Raw genomic sequence first — 13,837 nt, 5'->3', positions numbered from 1 at the left:
AGCCTAATGCCCTGGGGGAATCAGGGAATTGGCACGTCTGTGTACCCGTTGCACTTTTTTGTGTTCACTCTTTAATTGTGTGCACATTTTTTTGGCACCAGTTGAAGTTTTTTGGGTGTGTTATGCACGCCATAGGCTTTCAATAAAAAAAAATAAAAAAAAAAATAGTGGAGTTTGGAGTGTGACAGGTGTCTTTTATACTGATAACAAGTTCAAACAGGTGCCATTAATACAGGTAATGAGTGGAGGACAGAGGAGCCTCTTAAAGAAGAAGATACAGGTCTGTGAGAGCCAGAAATCTTGCTTGTTTGTAGGTGACCAAATACTTATTTTCCACCATAATTTGCAAATAAATTCTTTCAAAAATCAGACAATGTGATTGTCTGGATTTGTTTCCACATTTTGTCTCTCATAGTTGATGTATACCTATGATGACAATTACAGGCCTCTCATCTTTTTAAGTGGGAGAACTTGCACAATTGGTGGCTGACTAAATACTTTTTTGCCCCATTGTATAGTTATCATTGCCCAGTCTCACCACATCTGAGAGGTTAGGAGCTAGATTTGGTTTCCAGTACCTAGGTACTACTAAGCGTGGTACTAGTAATATGTGGGTTGGTATGGGGGCGGGTAGAGGTCTATCCCTATGTTCAGTAGGGCTAGGGCAGAAGTTGGGCTTACCAATATCCTGTGCAAGTGGATATTAATTTGAACATTTGTCTCCTGAAGCTGGTGAGCAGGGATGGGCTCGATGTTCGAGTCGAGCGTAAGTTCGACTCACACATCGGCTGTTCGTAGAACAAACATATGGTGCGTTCGCTGCAAGTTTGCCTGCCGTGTAGCGCTCATAATGCACTGCAAGATTGCAGTGCGTTGACGGCTGCTGATTGGCCAAAGCATGCATCTGACCTGCATGCTTTGGCCAATCACAGCGCCATGTGCTGTGAGAGCCATGATTGGCCAAAGGCAGTGTGCCTTTCATAGCTAAGGTGCTAAGTCCACGCCCCACACTATATAACGTTGCTGCTTACATGGCGACTGTATATAGTGAATGGACGGAGATTAGGCAGGTAGTGTTGTGTACAGTCAGTCAGTGTAGTATATATAACACAGTTCAGAGTATATGATGCAGTTAGTGAAGTATATATAATACAATTCAGAGTATATAGTGCAGTCAGTTTAGTATATATAATACAGTTCAGTGTATATAGTGCAGTCCGTGTAGTATATATATAATACAGTTCAGAGTATATAGTACAGTCAGTTTAGTATATATAATATAGTTCAGTGTATATAGTGCAGTCCGTGTAGTATATATAATACAGTTCAGTGTATATAGTGCAGTCCGTGTAGTATATATAATACAGTGCAGAGTATATAGTGCAGTCCGTATAGTATATATAATACAGTTCAGAGTATATAGTGCAGTCCGTGTAGTATATATAATACAGTTCAGAGTATATAGTGCAGTCCGTGTAGTATATATAATACAGTTCAGATTATATAGTGCAGTCCCTGTAGTATATATAATAGAATTCAGAGTATATAGTGCAGTCCATGTAATATATATAAAACAGTTCAGAGAATATAGTGCAGTCAGTGTAGTATATATAATACAGTTCAGAGTATATAGTGCAGTCCGTGTAGTATATATAATACAGTTCAGAGTATTTAGTACAGTCCGTGTAGTGTATATATAATACAGGTCAGAGTATATAGTGCAGTCCGTGTAATATATATATATAATACCGTTCAGAGTATATAGTGCAGTCAGTGTAGTATATATAATACAGTTCAGATTATATAATGCAGTCTGTGTAGTATATATAATACAGTTCAAATTATATAATGCAGTCTGTGTTGTATATATAATACAGTTCAGAGTATATAGTGCAATGCATAGTATATAATACAGTGTATTGAAGTGATTGAGGGGAACACTATGACAGAATTAAGAAAAAATGGCGTGGGGTCCCCCCCAAAATCCATACCAGGCCCTTTGGGTCTGGTATAAATTTTAAGGGGAACCCCACACCAAAGTTAAAAAAAAAACAGCATGGGGTCCTCCCCAAAATCCATACAAGGCCTTTTAGGTCTGGCATAGATTTTAAGGGGAACTCCACCCCAAAATTGAAAAAAAAAATGGCAGGTAGTGTAGTGTACAGTCAGTGTAGTATATATAACACAGTTCAGAGTATATGATGCAGTTAGTGAAGTATATGTAATACAATTCAGAGTATATAGTGCAGTCAGTTTAGTGTATATAGTGCAGTCCGTGTAGTATATATAATACAGTGCAGAGTATATAATGCAGTCCGTATAGTATATATAATACAGTTCAGAGTATATAGTGCAGTCCGTGTAGTATATTTAACCCCTTCCTGCCGAGCGTACGCAGATGTGCGTACTCGGCTTTTCGGGGTTATACCAGGATGATGCCCGCAGCTGCAGGCATCATCCCGGTACCATTTTGTAGAGAGGGTGATCGGCTATCCATATATAACAGCCAGTGCAGCTAAAAGCCGCTCGGCTGTTATACCGGAGGACCGGGAGGGGATATCCCCCCTCCCGCCGCTCTTACTGTGCCTCCCGATTCACCGGGAGGCCCGATCACCAATCAGCTGCCTCCGGGGCGGCTGCTGACAGTCTGGAACGAAGCCATGAATGGCTTCGTTCCTGCCTTCTAATTGTAAACGCGGAAGCGACGTCATGACGTCACTTCCCGTTTACTCGGCTGCCAATGGCGTCAGTTTTAAAAAAAATATACAGTGTTCAGAATCGCCGTTTTCGGCGATCTGGATACTGTGAAGTGCAAAGGAGGGATCGGGGGTCTTTTAGACCCCCGATCCCTTCATAAAGAGTACCTGTCACCACCTATTACTGTCACAAGGGATGTTTACATTCCTTGTGACAGCAACAAAAGTGATCAATTTTTTTTTTTTTTTAAAACACAATTTCTAAATATAAAAATAAAATAAATAAGAAAATTTTTTTTTTTTAAAGCGCCCCGTCCCCGCGAGCTCACGCAGCAAAGAAAACGCATACGGAAGTTGCTCCCGCATATGTAAACGGTGTTCAAATCACACATGTAATTTATCGCCACGATCGCCAGAGCGAGAGCAATAATTCTAGCACTAGACTTCCTCTGTAACTCTAACCTTGTAACCGTAAAAAAAATTGAAAGCGTCGCCTATGGAGATTTTTAGGTACCGTAGTTTGTCGCCATTCCACGAGTGCGTGCAATTATAAAGCATGACATGTTTGGTATCTATTTACTCGGCGTAACATCATCTTTCACATTATACAAAAAAATTGGGCTAACTTTACTGTTAGTTTTTTTTAAAACTCATGAAAGTGTCCCTTTTCCCCAAAATTTGCGTTTAAAACACTGCTGCACAAATACCGTGTGATAAAAAATATTGCAACAATCACCATTTTATTCTCTAGATTCTCTGCTAAAAAAATATATGTAATGTGTTCTAAGTAATTTTCTAGCATAAAATACGTATTTTAACTTGTAAACACCAAATGTCAAAAATAGGCTTAGTCATGAAAGGGATAATACAGTTCAGAGTATATAGTGCAGTCCATATAGTATATACAGTGGGGACGGAAAGTATTCAGACCCCCTTAAATGTTTCACATTTCACAATTGTTATATTGCAGCCATTTGCTAAAATCATTTAAGTTAATTTTTTTTTTCCTCATTAATGTACATACAGCACCCCATGTTGACAGAAAAACACAGACTTGTTGACATTTTTGCAGATTTATTAAAAAAGAAAAACTGCAATATCACATGGTCCTAAGTATTCAGACCCTTTGCTCAGTATTTAGTAGAAGCACCCTTTTAATCTAATACAGCCATAAGTCTCTTGGGGAAAGATGCAACAAGTTTTTCACACCTGGATTTGGGGATTCTCTGCCATTTCTCCTTGCAGATCCTCTCCAGTTCTGTCAGGTTGGATGGTAAACGTTGGTGGACAGCCAATTTTAAGTCTCTCCAGAGATGCTCGATTGGGTTTAAGTCAGGGCTCTGGCTGGGCCATTCAAGAACAGTCACGGAGTTGTTGTGAAGCCACTGCTTCGTTATTTTAGCTGTGTGCTTAGGGTCATTGTCTTGTTGGAAGGTAAACCTTCGGCCCAGTCTGAGGTCCTGAGAGCTCTGGAGAAGGTTTTCATCCAGGATATCCTTGTACTTGGCCGCATTCATCTTTCCCTCGTTTGCAACCAGTCATCCTGTCCCTGCAGCTGAAAAACACCCCCACAGCATGATGCTGCCACCACCATGCTTCACTGTTGGGACTGTATTGGACAGGTGATAAGCAGTGCCTGGTTTTCTCCACACATACCGCTTAGAATTAAGGCCAAAAAAGTTCTATCTTGGTCTCATCAGACCAAAGAATCTTATTTCTCAACGTCTTCCATTTAAGGATTATGGAGGCCACTGTGCTCTTAGGAACCTTAAGTGCAGCAGAAATTTTTTGTAACCTTGGCCAGATCTGTGCCTTGCCACAATTCTGTCTCTGAGCTCTTCAGGCAGTTCCTTTGACCTCATGATTCTCATTTGCTCTGACATGCACTGTGAGCTGTAAGGTCTTATATAGACAGGTGTGTGGCTTTCCTAATCAAGTCCAATCAGTATAATCAAACACAGCTGGACTCAAATGAAGGTGTAGAACCATCTCAAGGATGATCAGAAGAAATGGACAGCACCTGAGTTAAATATATGAGTGTCACAGCAAAGGGTCTGAATACTTAGGACCATGTGATATTTCAGTTTTTCTTTTTTAAGAAATCTGCAAAAATGTCAACAGTTCTGTGTTTTTCTGTCAATATGGGGTGCTGTGTGTACATTAATGAGAAAAAATTTAGCAAATGGCTGCAATATAACAAAGAGTGAAAAGTTTAAGGGGGTCTGAATACTTTCCGTCCCCACTGTATAATACAGTTCAGTGTATATAGTGTAGTTTGTGTAGTATATATAATACAGTGGAGAGTATATAGTGCAGTCAGTGTAGTATATATACATTTGCAATAAAAAGTATGTGAACCCTTTTGGAATGATATTGATTTCTGCACAAATTGGTCATAAAATGTGATCTGATCTTCATCTCATCTCCGTCACAACAATAACAATAACACACAAAGAATTAAATGTTACCATGTTTTTATTGAACACACCATGTAAACATTCACAGTGCAGGTGGAAAAAGTATGTGAACCCTTAGACTAATGAGATCTCCAAGAGCTAATTGGAGTGAGGTGTCAGCCAACTGGAGTCCAATCAATGAGATGAGATTGGAGGTGTTGGTTACAGCTGCCCTGCCCTATAAAAAACACACACCAGTTCTGGGTTTGCTTTTCACAAGAAGCATTGCCTGATGTGAATGATGCCTCTCGCAAAAGAGCTCTCAGAAAACCTACGATTAAGAATTGTTGACCTGCATAAAGCTGGAAAGGGTTATAAAAGTATCTCCAAAAGCCTTGCTGTTCATCAGTCCACGGTAAGACAAATTGCCTATAAATGGAGAAAGTTCAGCACTGCTGCTACTCTCCCTAGGAGTGGGCGTCCTGTAAAGATGACTGCAAGCGCAGAGCGCAGACTGCTCAATGAGGTGAAGAAGAATCCTAGAGTGTCAGCTAAAGATTTACAAAAGTCTCTGGAATATGCTAACATCCCTGTTAGCAAATCTACCATACGTAAAACACTAAACAAGAATGCATTTCATGCGAAGATACCACAGAGGAAGCCACTGCTGTCCAAAAAAAACACCGATTCACACCAGACATCCCAAGAATATTGCTGAACTGAAACAGTTCTGTAAAGAGGAATGGTCAAGAATTTACTCCTGACCGTTGTGCACGTCTGATCTGCAACTACAGGAAACGTTTGGTTGAAGTTATTGCTGCCAAAGAAGGTTCAACCAGTTATTAAATCCAATGGTTCACATACTTTTTCCACCTGCACTGTGAATGTTTACATGGTGTGTTCAATAAAAACATGGTAACATTTAATCCTTTGTGTGTTATTAGTGTAAGCAGACTGTGATTGTCTATTGTTGTGACTTAGATGAAGATCAGATCACGTTTTATGACCAATTTGTGCAGAAATCCATACCATTCCAAAAGGGTAACTGTAATACAGTTCAGCATGGGGTCCTCCCCAAAATCCATACAAGGCCCTTTAGGTCTGGCATAGATTTTAAGGGGAACTCCACCCCAAAATTTCAAAAAGAGGCGTGGGGTTCCCCCTAAAATCCATACCAGATCCTTATCAGAGCATGCAGCCTGGCAGGCTAGGAAAGGGAGGGGACGAGCGAGCGCCACCCCCCTCCTGAACCATACCAGGCCGCTTGCCCTCAACATGGTGAGGGTGCTTTGGGGTGCCCCCAAAGCACCTTGTCCCCATGTTGATGGGGTCAAGGGCCTCTTCCTGACAACCCGGGTCTGTGGATATAAAATCAGCGCATATAAAAATGCACTGATTACTGTGTAAATGTCACTGACAGGGAAGGGGTTTACACACATATTCATTGTTATGTATTTTCTATTTATATCCTCATATGTTTACATAGAAGTCCTTGTTGGAATGTAATATATGATTGAATACAAATTACAATCATTGAGCTATGTGCCTATAAATGTAAACTTATGAATTCATGTATTATTTTAGTAAAAAATTGATACTTTACTCTAGTTAGACTTTCTGCTCCCGTGTGCCTCACTCAAAGTCCTGCATCTGCTCTGCTCTCTTTTTTAGTTTCTAATATTGAACCAGGATGGAGGAGGGGTTATGAACGGCCCCACTATCCTCATTTAAAGTCCCAACATTGCAGATTTCTCTCCTTTTAATCAAATAATTAGGGATGGAGGCACGCGGTCGCACTTTCAAGTATTATATCATTTAATTTTTACATTTATTTTCTATTAACTTACCGTATTTATCGGCAAATAACACACACTTTTTTCCCCTGAAAATCAGGGGAAAATCGTGGGTGCGTGTTATAGGCTGATCCCCTCCAATTTTGTATGATCGGAGCGATTGCCGCAATCGCTGCCGACATACACAGCCGTGTGTAAATTCAAATATGGCGCAGAGACTGCAGGGACTCGACGGAGCCGAGATACACATACCCGAGTGTCCTCGGCTTTTCTCAGCGCCGCTTACAGTCCCGCCCTATGGGCGGGACTGTAAGCGGCGCCGAGAAAAGCCGAGGACTCTCGGGTATGTGTATCTCGGCTCCGCGAGTCCCTGCAGTCTCGGCGCCATATTTGAATTTACACATACACTGTGTATGTCGGCAGGGATCGCGGCGATCCCACAAGGCTGCACGGGGGCAAGGCTGCACGGGGGCAAGGCTGCACTGGAGAAAAGCTGCACTGACAAGGCTGCACTGACATGGCTGCACTGGGGCAAGGCTACAATGGACACTGGGGCAAGGCTGCACTGACAGTTCTGCACCGGGGCAAAGCTGCACTGACAAGGCTGCAATAGACACTGGAGCAAGGCTGCACTGACACTGAAAAGGCTGCAGATGGACACCGATAACTCTGCATTGATGGGCATTTTAATGTAAGTTTTTCTTCCTTAAACTTTACTCCTAAAAGTTTTTTTTCCTTAAAATCCCCTCCTAAACTTGGGGTGCGTGTTATACGCCGGCGTGTGTTATACGCCGGCGTGTGTTATACGCCGATAAATACAGTATTTATTTATATGATATATGTCTATCCAGAATTTTCCAATTATACACTTTGATTGTCCTTATACAGAGTCAATCATTAGGATATTTTCTCAGGTGTTTTTGCCCCTTGATAATTCAATTTTTGCAGTTGTGTCCGTGCGCTGTTGGTTCTGGCCGCTGTCTGTCTCGGCCTGCCCTTTCTGCCTATTCCGGAGCTGCAACGCGCACTGGGGATCCCCCCTCCGCCTTGTTGTCACGTGAGGTGGGCGGGGCCTCCTCCACTGCGCGTCGACGTCATGCCTCCCGCGCCGGCTGTTCAGCGTCCTGGTGCCGCCTATATAGCGGCAGCGTGTTTTTCCTCTCCAGCGCTTGGTGGGGTCGGTCTGACGCTCGCAGTTGGCCAGCTTGGTGTTTGGCTGGCGGGGTCGCGGCGCCTCCTGGTCCCCTTTTGGTTCGCTGGCTGCATGACGTTGGGGGTGACTCTGCGGCGGCACTCCCCGCTTTGGCTTCTCCCAGTGAGGTGTCTCCGAATGCACACTATGGCAACCATGCCCCTACTCCTACCCTTGCAGGTTTGGTCTTTCTTCCCCCTTTCTTTCACTCACTTTTCTCCTCTTGCTCCACTATTCCCCTTTCCTGGTCTTTATTTGGACTATCCTGGCCGTTTCTCACATATTCTACTCTCTTTTTTTCTAATACTTTCTTAATTCACTTTTTCATTTTTCTCTTCCCCTTTCTTTCACTCTTCTTTCTCCAACCCATCTTCACCGCTCTATCCCCCCTTTTATCCTCACCCATTCACTTCATGTTTTTGCTTTTCAGGTTTTTATTTTCCCCCTCTCTTTGAGGTCACCCCCGTCACTTTTCAATTTGGATTCACACTTTCACCCAATCTGGGGGGTTCTCGGTGCTGGGTTTGCTGCCTGGATACGCCCCCTCAGCTTCGGACCCTGGCATTGTGGGCGGGCTTTGCATTCAGGGCTGCGCCGCCTTTGCACTAACGCAATTGTAAGTCCATGGTCTTTGTGGAAGAATGTGGAATTTCATGTTTTACATTTGCCCACTTGTCCTTCAAACTTATTCTAAATATTGCCATTTTCCCTACTCGTAGGTGAATAATACGGTTATGCTCCTGATGAGTGGCTATAAGGTCCCGAAACGGCGTGGGGCTTACAACTACCGTTATATATACACTATTATAAGCAATGTATGGACGTTCCAATGTTACTGTATTTCTGATTTTGCCATTTTTTTCGTGACACTGAGTATCACATATTCATTGTTATGTATTTTCTATTTATATCCTCATATGTTTACATAGAAGTCCTTGTTGGAATGTAATATATGATTGAATACAAATTATAATCATTGAGCTATGTGCCTATAAATGTAAACTTATGAATTCATGTATTATTTTAATAAAAAATTGATACTTTACTCTAGTTAGACTTTCTGCTCCCGTGTGCCTCACTCAAAGTCCCGCATCTGCTCTGCTCTCTTTTTTAGTTTCTAAAACTAAAGTACAGTGACCAAAACTCACAGGGAAGCACCAAATACAGTATGTGTTGACTATGCAAAGGACCTTTACCTATTTAGACCGATTCTTAATAATCATTATTTAATGCGCTATATTAAGAGTAAGATATTACAATAGACGATTATTTTCTAGCAACAAAGGGGTTAATACTATAATGCATAATTCACATTTTTGTTCATGTTTTCAGATCCTAATTAAATGCTTGGCAGTTTTTCAAGAGATCCCCAGCAGCACCTGGCAGAAAAAACAGGCTGGTGTAACAGAGGGCGTACTGCACATGACAGCCTGCATCGTGTATTATGTAGCCAAGGTACTTATTTAGATGCTTCCAACATGGCAATCAAAAGAAATGCTTATTATATTTCTATTTTAGGATGACATTCAAAGCAAACACTTCTCCTGTTACTTATGTATTTCTGATAATTGAACATATCATTATTTCTGAGTCGTGACCCTTTTATGAGCCTGTGTAAATATTGTGTATGATTAACGGATTAGTGCATTTAATAATCTACCCTGTCTAATCCCATGATATGTATATTTTCTTTTACTACCACAAAGCCAAGAGAAGCTGTAGGAGTCTGGTTCACTAAAAGCAAAATTGCCAGGTTCACATCGTAGAAGAGAGTATTTTCCAATGTACAGCTACCTGCCGCAGCCAATTGAAAGTTATCTGTCTTTGATATCTCTTTAGATGTTTGAATTCTGGTTTCTGTGGGTGCCTAAAATTTACACTAAACTGTAATTTTACACACTGCTGTGTATAAAAGCAATTTCAAGATATTATGAGTCTGTCTGACGCCATCAGAAGATTTAGATGCTTTGTAGCAGCTTAGAGATTCTCAGTCATGCTATGGACTCAGGTCAGCAGGCGTAGTTCTCCTGCGTTGACATGCATTGAAATGCATGTCCAATGCAGGTCAGCCAAACCCCATTGACTTTAATTGAGCAGTACAGACACATGACAGTTAAGGGCTATGTGTGACCTACTTTGCATTGTGTTACACAGCAGGTCCTATTAAAATGCATTGTGTTTGAATAGGAAATCCAGCATTTAAAATGGATGCCGTCAACATGATCCCTCAGATGATAGTTTTGCAGCACCCAAAACATGTTATAGCATATCTAAGGCCAGTTTTTTTATATTTTGTATAGAGTGGAATAGTGTAGCAACTATATGGGATCAGTAATGAGAAGTTTGTTTGTGCAAATACTAAAATATACCAGCTATATTTGCAATTTTAACTGGTATATTCAATATATACGACACCCATAGTGAGGATGCTAGTGAAATTGAATACAAGCAAATATCTCCATCCCGATCTTATTCATATTGCATCTCTGGCCATTCTTAAAGGGCATTCACGTGTCTACGCTTACCAATGTTTTAATTCATATTTAAAATGAATGTAAAATGCAGGATGAGTTAGGTGATAATTCATATAAACTACATGTAAAACCCATGTAATGCATGGTTCACATGGATCTTGTATTAAATATAAAAGCCAGAACTCCCTACTTACGTCATGTTACTTTTAAAATGCAATGCTTGTAACATGCACTAAAAACACCCTGCACTGCATGAAAAATGCTTTCAGAACACATGTAATATGCTTATTCAAACTTGCATGAAGACACGCATATTTTCCGCTGTGAATGACCCTCAGTCTAGAGCAAACTGCGGCCTGTGGGCCTAATGCAGGCCTTTGCTTGCTTTTATCCGGTCCTTGAGGCCTTATTCCGCACAATGGACACCAACAATAGGTGAAAATTGCTGCCACTGACACCAATAATAGGACACTATTTCTCCCACTGACACCAACAATGGGACCTATTTCCTCCCACTGACACCAACAGTGGGACATATTTCCTTCCAATGACATCAACAAGCGGGCACAATTCCTTCCACTGACACCAAAGACATAGGGACTTTGTTTACTCCCACTGGGCATAGTCCGCCCCCCCCTAAAGTCTGAATGACAGTTAACTGGCCCTTTGTTTAGAAAGTTTGGAGCCCCTGGTTTAGAGCGTGTACTCTAAACTAGAGTATATATATATATCTATATATATATAGATATATATATATATATAGAATATAGATATATATACATACATACATACATACATACATACATACATACATACATGCAGCTGAATTAAAGTGGGATTCCGGCCAGCTAAAAAAAAATGGTAAAGTCAGCAGCTACAAACACTGTAGCTGCTGACTTTAAATAAGTAGACTTACCTGTCCTGGGTGCCCGCGAGCAGCGCGGCGTTCTGTGAATGGCCCCGTGGTGTTCTGGGAACACACACAGTTCCCAGAAGACAGCGGGGGCGCTCACCGAGGAGAAGAACACGCCGCGGAATAGGAAGAGGCAGATTAGGAAGACTGCCTAGCAACAAGGGTTTAGGTAAGTATAAAATTTTTTTTTTAATTTTTTTAGGATTTTTGGTGGCATTTTTTTTCCAGGGTGGCCCTCCACTTTAAAGTGATACTAAAGTCTCATTTTTTTTTCTTTAAAAATAATAAACATGTAATACTTACCTGCCCTGTGAAATGATTTTGCACAAAGTAGCCCGATCCTCCTCTTCTCAAGTCCCTCGCTGGTGCTCCTGTCTCCTCCCTTCTGTCTAGTGCCCCCACAGCAAGCAGCTTCCTATGTGGGCACCCAAGCCGAGCCACAGCTCTGTGTGTCCTTTCAGACATGGAGCCACAGTTCAGCCCCGCCCCTCTCTCCTGATTGGCTAACTGACTTTGACAGCAACGGGAGCCAATGGCGCTGCTGCTGTGTCTCAGCCAATCAGGAGGGAGAGTCCCAGACGGCCGAGGCACTCGTGCACATTACTGGATAGAGATGGGGTTCAGGTAAGTATTGGCGGGGGGGGGTGGGCTGCTGCACATAGAATGCATTAAGATGAAAAAACATTCTGCCTTTACAACTACTTTAAATACTGTTGATTGGAGGTGACATCACAGCTGGTATTACAAAGAATACTTTTTCTTTTAACATTTTTATTCAATTAAACAACATGATCGACGTACAAATATAAAGAACAGCGTTTGGCATGGTAGTAAAACTCCATGAAAATACAGTATGTCATCTGTGCACCAGATTACATAATTTAAAAAAAATGCTTTTATTGCACAATAATCACATAATAAGGTAACATTTTTGTGCACAAACAACATATATTTAAAAAAACTTTCTTTATAATACTCCTTGAAGTATCCGAGTGCCATGTATACTTTATCTGTTAACACAAATAGTAACCTTAGCCTAAAGTAGGACAAAATAACAAACAAAAAAGTAGGACAAAAAAAACATTTTTCTATTATTGGCTAGAGAATGGAAAGCATACAATCTCTATTGTATTTTTATTGCTATTAAAAAAAAAAAAAAAAAAAAAAAGAATAAAGAAAGGCTTTTTGTATGTTTGGAGCACAATTTAACACTTCCGTTTTTGAAATGGCTATATGACATTCATATATTTATCTTTTAGTAGAGTAGGAGAAAGTGACATTTGCTGTACTTTTTTATATGGTATTCTAAAGTGAAATAACCTGCAGCAGGCCTTCCGGCTACATCTCTCAAGGACACTGCTCTGGATGCAGGGTTAAATTTACACAAAATGGTGCCCTGGGCAGAAATTAAAGTGCATCCACCTGTGCTGGGCTACTGTAACAGCACAGGGCCAGTAGAAACCTATTGTTATATACAGAATCATTGCTACAATGTCAGAGGCATAATCATAGCCACATTAAAAGAAGAACAAAGTTAATGGAGCCAGAAAAATTTAATTCTACAAGCTGGTAATGCCATACCAGCCAGTAAGTGATACCATTTCACCAGAAACACTGTCACCAAGATATTAAGATCAGTGAGTCTGTTTTGCCCAAAGCTGAAAAAGCCAGAATGGTATTGTCAAGCTACCAAGAATTATAAATCATATTAGTGCAGACTGTGTTATTAAGCTAATAAAATCAGAAAGGCTGTTTCTATTTGGCAAATTTTACAAAGTTAATATTACTTTACTGGCACTATATTATTCTACCCACCTTGTCTCCCCATGACAGTTGAAACAATCTTGCCTATTGACGCTTAGGGGCTACACACAGGGCATTAGTAAAAAACGAGCTGCAAAGCCACTGCCAATGCCAGGAAAAAACAGCTGTAAAAACTTGCTTTTGGTAGCTTCTTGTATTGGCGTTAATGCACGTTTAGCCGTGCTAGCTTTTAGCGGCGTTTCTCTGCCTTTTTTCAAAATCTGTGGCTCCGTCTGAGAGCCCAATGATTTGAATAGAAGTCGCACCAGAAGTCAGATCATGATGATGTGGTGCAACTTGTGCGCTGAGGATCTTGAAGAGGAACCCAACGCCAAAATTAAAGAAAAAAACTGTGTGAGGCCCCCCCCCAAGATCCATACCAGACCCTTCGGTCTGGTATGGATTCTAAGGGGAACCCCCACACCAAAAAAGCGGCGTGGGGGTCCCCCCAAAATCTATACCAGACCCTTATCTGAGCATGCAGCCTGGCAGGTTAGGAAGGGGGTTGGGAGGAACTAGCGCCACATGCCCCCCTCCACATGCCCTCAACATGGGGGGGCTTTTGGGCAG

General features: G+C 41.3%; 1 protein-coding gene across 3 annotated transcripts in view; it reads left to right on the top strand.

The window, feature by feature from the left end:
* CFAP54 (cilia and flagella associated protein 54) overlaps nt 1-13,837 on the top strand; it is a 545,361-nt gene that overhangs the window by 184,073 nt on the left and 347,451 nt on the right. For all 3 annotated transcript variants that reach the window (XM_073620268.1, XM_073620266.1, XM_073620265.1), the window contains exon 27: nt 9,410-9,532. In XM_073620268.1, the coding sequence (XP_073476369.1) occupies nt 9,410-9,532 (123 nt within the window). The remainder of the gene's footprint in view (nt 1-9,409; nt 9,533-13,837) is intronic.

Source organism: Aquarana catesbeiana, linkage group LG03, assembly GCF_042186555.1.
Source record: "Aquarana catesbeiana isolate 2022-GZ linkage group LG03, ASM4218655v1, whole genome shotgun sequence".
Classification (NCBI taxonomy): Eukaryota; Metazoa; Chordata; class Amphibia; order Anura; family Ranidae; genus Aquarana; species Aquarana catesbeiana.
The sequence above is the reverse complement of the archived record's forward strand: the minus strand, read 5'-3'. Positions and strand labels throughout refer to the sequence as shown.